The sequence below is a fragment of the Melanerpes formicivorus genome, unplaced genomic scaffold (genome assembly GCF_026170545.1).
Source record: "Melanerpes formicivorus ecotype bairdi unplaced genomic scaffold, bMelFor1.0.p_v2 SCAF_40, whole genome shotgun sequence".
Classification (NCBI taxonomy): Eukaryota; Metazoa; Chordata; class Aves; order Piciformes; family Picidae; genus Melanerpes; species Melanerpes formicivorus.
In genome coordinates, this window is record NW_027142392.1 from 5,876,189 (window position 1) to 5,887,216 (window position 11,028).

General features: G+C 45.4%; 1 protein-coding gene across 1 annotated transcript; it reads right to left on the reverse strand.

Moving 5' to 3' along the window:
• Nucleotides 1-4,422: 4,422 nt before the first annotated feature.
• On the reverse strand, nucleotides 4,423-10,430 carry CCN3 (cellular communication network factor 3). Its single transcript, XM_068158650.1, has 5 exons — nucleotides 10,323-10,430; nucleotides 9,995-10,226; nucleotides 9,447-9,698; nucleotides 7,478-7,686; nucleotides 4,423-5,597 (listed from the first exon to the last, which is right to left on the reverse strand). Exons 1-5 carry the CDS (start codon nucleotides 10,383-10,385, stop codon nucleotides 5,301-5,303), a joined length of 1,053 nt encoding a protein of 350 aa, XP_068014751.1. The 5' UTR covers nucleotides 10,386-10,430; the 3' UTR covers nucleotides 4,423-5,300.
• Nucleotides 10,431-11,028: the final 598 nt, after the last annotated feature.

An 11,028-nucleotide genomic window follows, 5' to 3' on the forward strand; every position in this document is an offset into this window, starting at 1 on the left:
AACCCCTCATCCAGCTGTTAGAGATGTGCTGTGCTGTGCAGTGCAGCCTTGGGCTCCTAGGATAGGGTGCTGCTGTGCAGTCTTCCCTCACCACAATGCTTGGCATGCAGGCACACCATCCTCCTGCAGTTAAGTACTACATCTTCCACCTTTCACTTAATCCACTGTCCAAAGAGGAAGACTGGTCTGACAGCTGTCCTTCCCTTCCAGGAGTCCTAGGAACTCAAAACACATCTGCTGGTGAAAACCTAGAAACTAGCACTTTTGACAGTGATTACAGGCAGATGTTGGTCTCTTCTCCCAGGCAGCCAGTACCAGAACAAGAGGACATAGTCTCAGGCTGCACCAGGGGAGGTTTAGGTTGGATGTTAGGAAGAAGTTCTATACAGAGAGAGTGATTGCCCATTGGAATGGGCTGCCTGGGAAGGTGGTGGAGTCACCATCATTGGAGGTGTTCAGGAGGAGACTTGATGGGGTGCTTGGTGCCATGGTTGAGTTGTTTAGTTGGGTTGGATGCAATGATCTTGAAGGTCTCTTCCAACCTGTTTTGTTGTTTTATTATTATTATTATTATTATTATTATTATTATTATTATTATTATTATTATTATTACCTCCCTTGGCCAGGCAATCATGTCAGCAGGACTTCTCTGGGCTTCAGAGCATTGTCCTGCACTGCAGCACCGTTCTGATCCCTGGCACTTTACACAGTGAAACTGAGGCAAACATAAGCTGGCTAAGCAGACCAGTGCTGCACAGCAAGCCTGTGGCAGAGCTGGGAACTGAACACAGACTTTCTGACTCCCAGTCCTGGGCTTTAGCTACCCACTGAGCTCTGACGTGGGACGCAGTGAATGTCACCAGAGACATCAGATAACCACAGCTTAATTTGGTTTCTCTGTGCTCTGTACCCTGGGGAGATAGCAGACCTCTCACCACGAAAGGCAAGTTATTGAGAGATTTACTGTTAATTCCTCCTTATGAGGTCCATCTTGTTATGTTTGGAGTTGCCATAGGTTTCTGTTTGTTTTGTCTATTTTTTTTGCATGTGGGGCTTGTGTATTTTATTAAGCCCTTGGCTAGTGTCTTGTGCATGTTTAAGATTTTATAAGGGTTTCTTTCGAGGTTATTCATTATAGCTTTCAAAGGTGGCCTATTCTGCAGCCTTGATATTGAATGCCAATCTTTGATAGTGTGTCACACAGAGGAGAGGACTATTTCTTATAGGCTTATAATTAGTGTTCCTATTGGGTTCCCCAGCTGCTTTTCATAGCTCTACACTCACATTGACCTTGGTCTTTGAATGCTCCATAGCTTTCAAAAAGCACAGTCATCAGACAGAGAGACTAAGAGAGAAACCTCCTTTTATTTTCATCACTTGAAAGGAAAAGTTATCCAGGAGACACCTTGCTAGTGCCTCATACTTTTTGTATCTCCCATTAATCTATTGAAGACCACAGGGAAGGGAGTTGACCTGTCTCTCTCTGCTTTATCTGTCCCTTTTCATTTCCTTGTCTGCTGGTGGTGTGGGCAGTGGAACATTTTGGGTGGCCTTAGTTATCACTCTCAGACTCTTCATGTTTTTAGGTCTTGGTAGTGAAGTCCTTAAAAATTCTCTTTAGACACATAGCAAATTAATTAGGTCAGGGAACAGATTGTATTAGAGAAAACAAATCTTTTTTAAGTACAAGTATATGTATTATTTTAATTCAATGTCAGAAATATGGATTTTTGTTTTAATCTACTGTCTATTGCTGGTTGAGGTATTTTTATTACAGATGTTATATTATTTCTGTCATCTCAGTCCATGTGTAGAAGGAAGAGCATCATTTCCATTAGCAGATTTCCTTCCTCATGGCCATGCTTACTAAAAAGGATATGAATGCTTATCATCCACGAAAAGGTTAATATTTGCTGTAAGCCTGAAGACAGATTTGCTTGTCTAAGAATTCTAAGAGTGGTCATCTGATAACTTTTCAGCTGCCTCCCCCTCGTGGTAAATGTGAAAAACCTCTTTTGGTGGAACTGCTGGAAATCTGGGTGAAACTCAGTACCTCCATTTCAACAGATTATTTTTTACTTCTTTTTTTTTTTTTTTTTTTTCTTATTGTGTTTTTGTTTGATTGTTTTTTGTTTGGTTTGGTTTATTTTCTTTCAGGGGTGTGGACTTTAAATTGCTGAATAAATGGGGCTTAAGGCAAGAATTCCAGCTCTATCCAGGAGGCAAAAGTCCAAGACACCTTAAGTAAAAGAGCACAGGTACCTCAAAGAACTCAGTGTAACAGCTACAACTGGCTTGAGGCTTTTTCTTTCTCTCAAAACTATGATGTTGCCCTTCCCTCTCCCCTCCTGCTGCAGGCAGGCTTGAAAGTTGCAACAGAAACTTTTCCTCTTCTTTTTATGTGTGCCAAGTGCCTGGGAAGCAAGGCAGGGACTCAGTCTCCAGCCCAAGGGCTCCCGATTTTCCTTGTCTTCCCTTAGAGTCATGCTGTACGTGGGCTGCAAATCCTGATCCCTAGGATTTGTGCTCTGTTTGCACTGACATGAAAGCTATAATGTTTGCTAGGGATTGGAAGAGCAAAGATTCAGCAATCTTGCTGGCTCATGGTCAGTGCAAGCTGCAGATGTGCATTTCCTCCACAAGCATCCCAAGGAAGAGAGAGACACAAAGCCATAGTCCACCAAGCAGTGTGTAACCCAAAACACAGTGGTTTGCAATCAACTGAGGTAAGACTGTCTTAAACTGTAACAAAGGGGGCAGCCTTTTCACAATGGAGTGAGCAGTCACTATTCCTGAGGCCTCCATATTCCCTGAGCTTACTGTCTAGCTAGTTTGTAAAGTCCTTATGTGATGCCTCAGACCCCCTCCAGTTCTCTGAAAAGAAAGCACATTACTTCAGTTCCTCTGCAGTGCATCCTCTGAAGTGCAAGATGGACTTGAAAGGGTAAAGTTAAAAGGATGACAGCCTTTGTGGTTAAGACTATAGACAATTACTGAGGAGAAATGGGCTCAAAAATTGTGTATGGTGAGGAGGAAACTGCTCATATATTCTCAGTTTTTAGTGCTATGTGTCTTAACCAGATAAAAGGTGTCTCCTGCTCATCTTTTGTGTCTTTCCAACTTAACTGGGAAATCTCTGGAATGAGAAACTTTCTTCTGCACCAAGCAAACAAGGTCTCCAGCGTGTCCTTCCTCACTGTTAACGTCCCCATAACCAGTGACAGTTATCTTAAGTACCATCAGTTGGCCTCATTTTGCAGATGCATCCCTACTTTTAGGGGCAGGCCCAGAGGTTAGTATGACCAAGACAAAATGGCCTGTAGCCACCAGGTGTCCCACTTCTCCACGAGCTGGAGAACTGGCCCATCCCACACAAACACATCTTTTACTGTAAAGTTAAAGCAAAATGCTGCTTGCAATGCTGGCCCTAAGTAAGGGACTCTTTCCCTCTAAGCAATGCGGCGGCAGCAAAGGCAGTCCTTAGCATAGTCCTTATCGTGGTCCTGGTATGAGAACGACAGCATTTAATGTACAATCAGAAACTCAGGTCCCACACAGGAAGAAATTAGCTACAGAGTGCTGAAGATATTACTTTCAAAATGTTGAAAGCCTGCTTCCTCTTCCCCCAAAAGCAGCATTTTATTTCCGAAATGGATTACAGTCTGAAGACACAGGTTTTTTTGCGGGGTGGCGAGGATGCAACTTTTCAAAGCATTTCAATTATTGTAGTTGCTTAATAAGGAAGTTCAGAGGATTTAATTCTGCCTTGGTCTATGCAACGATGTCTGGGGATTTGCTTCTTTGACACCCACTCCCTACCCCCCCAGCTTTCTATTGAAGCGCAATTCTTTAATTAAAAACGAGGTGGGGGGAAGGTTAGGGTTGGACATAATATGAACCCTGAAGGCTGCAAGACTCGTGGAAACAGGGAGTAGGCAGGATGCATAGGGTGCATGGGGAAGGCCTCCAGCAAAGGGATATGTAATATTATTTATTTTTATTAAGAATTATTTACCACTTGAGGACACAGTAGAGGTGAACACTAAGTAGTGGTCTTTGAGAACTGGGATGAAAAAGAATACTTCATGAAGCAAAGCATGAAAAAAATAAGGAAGAGGGTGGAAAACAGCCTCAAGCACACAGTGACAGAATGAGAGGCTGAAGGGAAGGAGAGACAGTCTAGGATCCCAGAGATACAGGTCTTCCTGTATAAACTGAAATGAATTATTTTGGAGGCAATATTTTATTCCAGCATTCAGAGTAACAACCATGTTAACATCCATGCACACTGCAGTGTAGGTCAGCGGGGATCTTTCCTTCGTTACTTTAACGTCAACATTTACTTGTCTAGGGCAGACAAATCTATTTCTTGGGATAGAAGTATTTCTTGTTATAATGTTGGTAGCTAAAGAAAAACAACTTTAGGAAAGATATTTTTAGTCACATGAAGTTTATTCACTTACTAAAGTTATATTACAATATATACAGTTTCTATTCACATATACACCCTTCTAAAAAAAAATGAAGCACCATATGATACAGTTAGCATTTTAGAGAAATTTACAGAAAATCTATTTTTGCATCCTCACAGTTATATCTACAGACACACACTGGTTACAACCTAAGATGCTGACTTCAGTGGATTTTGGATCAGACTGCTAGTGTTTTTGTTGTTTGCTGTCAGCTATCAACCTGCTGTGCTTTAGGGTAAGAGATCTCAGCTATGTCATTTCAGGAGCTATGTGCAAATTTAACCCTCAAAGTCAAAGGTACAGATAGAAGGTATTCTGTAAGACACAAGAATGCAGCACTTTCATCAGTAAGACTTTTACTGTCATCGGAAATGTTTCATTAGAATGGAAAAAGAACACTGCTTAAGTGTCTATATGCATCATGCAAAATAAAGAACCTGGAAGCATATGTGATATAGCATCATGCATTCCCCAAGGAATCTATTTACTCTTGAAGAGCCCATTCTTACAGCTATTGAAACTCATGGCATGAACTCCTTAAATCAAGGAGAAAGTCTAGTTGTTTGCTTTGCAATGTTTATGCCACCATCAATAAAAAAAAAGAAGGCTCTGTCCAGGGTGCAAGATTTCATTCAAGTGAATGAAAGTCATTTGGAGGGGGGAAATGTAAAACGAGGTATATAACAAACTACAGGTATGAAGAAAGCACCCAGACTGTTTTGAAAAACATCATAGGTATTTTACATATGCAACTGTTACATTCACCTGATTGTGGGTCAAGTTTTGTATAAACTATCTATAGCCTTTGCACCACCCCATTTATGCATTTCATACATTGGCTTCACTAGACGTCAGATCTATGGGCTGGAAGAAAGCATTGTTGTTCTGAGGACAGTTGCTGTGACAGACACAAGTGCTGATCAACATCACTGGCTTTTTCAGGGCTTTGCCCTGAGGACAGCGGAACTCCACTTGGACGGTTTTGGTGTTGTGCGGGGTACAGCACCGCCCGTCGCTGCAGACGCCACAGTACCGAGGTCTGTAGGTCTGCACGCTGCTGCAGTTCTTGTACTCAAAGCGAACAGCTTTCAGAGACTTCTTTGTTCGGACACACTTCTTCCCTTTCTGAAAGAAATACGAAGACAGAGAGGAGTTAAAAATTGGCATCTAGGGATCTGAGAGCTGTTGTCTTGGCTTGGTTCAATGGCAGCAAGACTGCACTTACTTCAGCAGCTGCTTACAGGTAATTCCTGCAAGATCTGCCCTTTGACACCGGTGTGTTATTGGGCCAGTAATGAAAGACTTATTAAAACCCACTTTTTATACTCTGAGACAAGCCAAACCAACATTCATTATGTAACTATAACTTAGTGGAAAACTCAGGCTAAGGTAGTTACATCAGAGAATCAGGAAGCCAAGTAAGTTATAGGACTAGATTCAGAGGAAAAAAAGCTGGCTAAGCCAAACCTCAAAAGTCACAGCCCATTCTTATGGCCCAAGGCAGAATCAGCTTTGTCCATGTTATTAACAGATGGCTAACTTGTCCTTGAAAGGGACAAAAACTCTGTATCTGCCCCACACAACCCTATTCTTACACTATTCTTACTGACTGGGAGGTTTTCTCTCATGTCAATTTTTATGCAGCCTATAAAGTTACAATTTCATTTTCTCTTTCCAATGAACTCGGATCAGGCTGCAATACCTAAACACAGTTCCAAGAACACTCTCTGTTATCTCCTTGCCTTCAGAGGAAGTTGTGCTAAATCAATTCTTCCCAAGCAGAACATGCTTTCTAGACCTCTGACCATCCTTGTTAGTCTGACCAACTCTTCCCAAATGTTTCATATTCATTTCAAAACAGTATTTAAAACTGCACAGACTATTCTGAGAAGGCCTTAGCAGTGTTTCCAACACTTCTGAACATTACATAAAGTGATGGTCCACTCACCTAGCTACATGCTGCTCTCCCTAACAGTAACACCTGTACAGCGTGCAGCAGCACCAAGAAAGTCAGCTACCTTAGATACAGATTTATTGCACTTGCACTGTCACTGTTGCATTTACTTGTGGAAAAAGCATCATAAGGATTAAGATAAAACTTAATTTACCCAAATAGATATTGCAGTATTTCACACATTTTTGTGCAGTTCCAGACTAGAAATCTGACATATCTGCTCTGTCTTGATCTTTCTTATAAGCCCCCTTTAAGTACTGTGAGATGCAACTGGGTCTCTGGAGCCTTCTCTTCTCCAGGCTGAAGAACCCCAAGTCTCAGCCTCTCCTCATAGGAGAGGTGTTCCAGCCCTCTGATTACTTTTGTGGCCCTCCCTGAGACCCACTCTAACAGGCCCACGTCTTCCTTGTGCTAAGGACTCCAGAGCTGGACACAGTATTCCAGGTGGGGTCTTATCGGGGTGGAGTAGAGGGGCAGAATCACCTCACTCAACCTGCTGGAGGTGCTGCATAAAGCTGCTGAGCAAGCACTGCAAAAATACTGGGCTTGTAGCACACATGCTAAAGCATGTATTTATGTACACTTGGATCTAGAGTATTCTGGAGTATTCTAGACCATTAATATTGCAACCCTGGATTTACAGATGAAGCCTGGAGAAGAGGAGGCTCAGGGGAGACCTCATTGCTCTCTACAACTACCTGAAGGGTGGATGTAGCCAGGACGGGGTTGGTCTCTTCTCCCAGGCAATCAGCACCAGAACAAGAGGACACAGTCTCAAGCTGCATCAGGGCAAGTTTAGGCTCAAGGTGAGGAGAAAGTTCCTCACAGAGAGAGTTGTTAGCTGTTGGAATGGGCTGCCCAGGGAGGTGGTGGAGTCACCATCCCTGGAGGTGTTCAAGAGGGGACTGGACGTGGCACTTGGTGCCATGGTCTAGTCATGAGGTCTGTGGTGACAGGTTGGACTTGATGATCTTTGAGGTCTCTTCCAACCTTATTGAGTCTATGATTCTACAAACAGGACTCTGCTCTCCTGACATTCTTTTCAGCATACCTTATCAGATGGTTCTTCATTTTCACAAGGTCTTATCATGCAAAGCCGTGTCTGCTTCACCATCTCACATTGCTGATTTCTGTTGGTGACACGAGTGGAAAAGCCCATTCCACAGCTTTTGGAACAAGCACTCCACTCTGTTGTCTGCTCAATACAATTGGCACTCGAATCTGACACGTCTATCCCAAGTGTGGCCTCTTGTCTGTACGCTGGAGACAAAACATGGCAGAACTTCATTACAAGAAAAACTCATGTGAAAACCCAGTCTCTGACTGAGCACTACCAGATCTAGGAAGAAACAGAAGAGACAAAATAAAAAAATCCAAAACACATGCTTTTGGATTTAGTAATTTTTAAAGCTGTCTTTTTTCAGAGGCCTGGATGTCAACTTCCTACATCCAAAAATAAAAGTGCACATCGGTGTAATTTAGACTCAGTTCACTCCAAGTCCACAGCTGCCATTTTAAAACCTAGTTTAGAACTCTAGTAACTTTTTATTCCTTGCTCTTCCCACTGGAAATATGTCAGAATTCTGTTCTAAAGCTACATCATAAAAATATTTATATTAGGTATTACGTGAGAGAGGTTGAAAGATTTATCTAAACTAATAAAGGAAGTGAAGTCCTTTACTTTGAGTCATAAAGTCACTTGATCTTGTTGAGTATTGACAGACTGTAGCCAGAGTAATGTGAGGCAGGAAAGAAATAATCTCAAGGAGCTCAAAGCCATAGCCAACTCTAATCATGGTCCTGCCCACATGGCAGTGTGAAGTTGCATTAAGTAAGTACTGCTAACTGTATACTTTGCTTCAGTGACCACAGGAATACACAAAATCAGGCAACATAACTGAGCTCTGTCACATCTCCCTCCATTACATTCCTCTATAACAGCATTACTGCCTTTTGCAAGGTAAAGCTCCAAGACCTTGGCCTCCCAAGAGGGATGACCATAGCAGAAAGAATGATGATAATCCATCTGTAGCATTTTACAGACTAACCTGTCCCTGACAAGCAAATCAAAGGCAAAATAGTAGAAAGGTGGGTAGCTTTTTGTTTATACCTTGTATGTGTTACAACTGACACTTCAAAGCACTTTGACAAGCTATTAGAGCATTTCTTTTTGGATCTTTCCTTAAGAGTTTTTCAAATGGATTAGTGGAGTTTCAGCATAACTAACTGCTTAAAATCACAAAGAGCAGTGACTGGAAGAAAACGCAGTGCCTTCAACTCTCAGTAAAAGCAGCTTATGAAAATTCATGTTGAACTAATAGTGTCATTTGAAGGGGATGGAGGCAAAATTCAGTAAGAAAACAGGGAGAGATACTGCCTACCTTTACTTTTTCAATTAAAAAAGTAGTTTATGAGTTCTGCCTTTTCCAATGGGATAGTTGGGGTTTTTTAGGTTCACTCACTAAATTTGTAAGTACTATGTCATCCTTTTGTTGCCAACAACGATGTGAGCTCTAGCATAGACAGGCAAGAATGTGTTGGCATTTTAGCTACCAGGCTGACCTCTTGTAATGGCTGGGGAATTTAAGGGGGGGAAAAAGTCTTTTGTAGACTAAACTGTTAGAATAATATTTATAATTCAACATACTCTTGCAGAGCAACTACTAACACTGCAGCTTTGATCTAGGGGAGGATTAGAGGATTATGAGCTTGCCCCTGTTTTATTCCACTACCCTGCATCAGATAAGCAGCAGTTTCAGAACCAGGAACTAAGTCAACTACCTTTTAAAACCGCTATGCACATTCATCCTCAGAATATCTATTCTTTTACCTCTAGAGCTCTGCCTTTATTCATAACCACTGTATATCTAACTAGTGACTGTAGATGAGAAGAAAAAAAAAAGAAGAGAAGGAAAAAACAGCTGCGCAAAGTAATGTGCCTTAGATTTGGCAACTCCATGGACATTTCCAGTATGATATCACCTTCTTCTCACAAAAACTGTGATAATTAGTTTCCTCACCAGCCATTGCAAAACCTCCCAAAATCGCTTCATCTTTTGGGTCGCAGATCCACTTCTCACAGCACTCTCCAGGGACTTCCACTTTTCTGGGAAATGGGCAGTCAGGGCCAGGGAGCAGCAAATCCAGGTTACAGCGGGGCAGGCAGCCAATCTGTCCGTCTCGGCAGGTGCATTGGTACTTGCAGCTAGGCTGGAACGTCTCCCCACTGCGATAAATCATCCCATCAAACACGCAGTTGTCTCCCTCCAGCACTAGTGAGCAAAGTGAATGCACATCACTGAAACAGAGCGGTCACGGCATCCTCCCGATGCCTCTCAGCGAGCCTCCTCTCAGGCTCTGAGCCGTCTACACCTGACACCCCTCCGGCACGCCGCAGCGCAGGGCGTCCTAAGAGGGAGAAGCTGGGACGCTCACTCCCAGCGGACAGCATAGCGGGGCGCGGCCCGGTGAGTCTCCTCGCCGCCCCGGGGAGCGCTGTCCCAAGCAGAGCACGCCCTGCCGGCCTCCCATCCCCGACGCCCCCGGCCCACCGCTCGCCGTCACTTACCCATGCAGATGCCTGTGGCCCCTCCACCGTCTTCAGGGCCGCGGTCGCAGTAGAGGCCGCTGCTCTCGTCGCAGGGCAGCAGCAGGGAGCAGCTCTCGCCGCGCTGCCGGGCGCATACCAGGCAGCAGGAGCAGCCGTCCAGCACGGCGGGCACTCCCGGGGCGCACCGCGGCGGCTCGGCCGGGCAGCGCTCGCCGCAGGGCCGGGAACACTCCGGCTCCCGGCCGCTCACCTGCGGGGACAAAGTGGCCCCGAGGGCCAGGTCACGGGGCCGGCCCGGCCGCCGGCTCTCCCCGGCCGCCGGCCCCTCCGGGCGTCCCGCACTTGCCTCGCACAGCCGGAGGAGGAGGAGGAGCAGAGCGGGCAGGCCCTGCCCGCCGCTCGTCGCCATGGTCCCGGCCGCCACCTCCCGTCGCGCCCCTCGCCTCTGTCAGCAGAGCCATTGCAGCCGCTTATATAGAAGCCGTTGGGGACCCCCCTCCGCCCCCATAAACCCTACCCGCCCGCGGACAGCGCGGTCCGGAGGCGGGGAGCTGGAGCCGGGCCGGGCGCTCTGCTTCCCTTGCTCCTCCCGCCCCTCCCGCCACCTGCCCCGGCGACTCTGAGCCGCTACCCCCGCCCCGACGGGTCCGCACAACACTGCCCGGCCGAGCTCTGGGCGGCACAGTCGGTAGCGGTGCTCCGGAGGTATTACATGGGGACGGGACCGGAGCCCCGACGGCAGCGCTGGCCGCTTCTCGGGGCTTGGACCATACGAGAGCCTGAAGTCGGGCGCTCCTCTGGACGGGGCTTGTCTCCCGCAAGTCGTTCCTAAGGCCCCCCTGTGTGCATGCCAGCATCTCCCACACGAGTTATGCTGTTCGTTATAAATTGTAGGGAAACAGGATGCTTCCTCCCAGCTGATTCAGGTCTGCCCCACTGTGTCTGGCATGATCAGTATGGTTAGGCAGTTTGCATTGCAAACCCAAAGGCGAGCACATCTCAGGGCTGTACTGCTTCTGCTCTCAGGTTTCTTGAGCTTGGTGGTCATTACA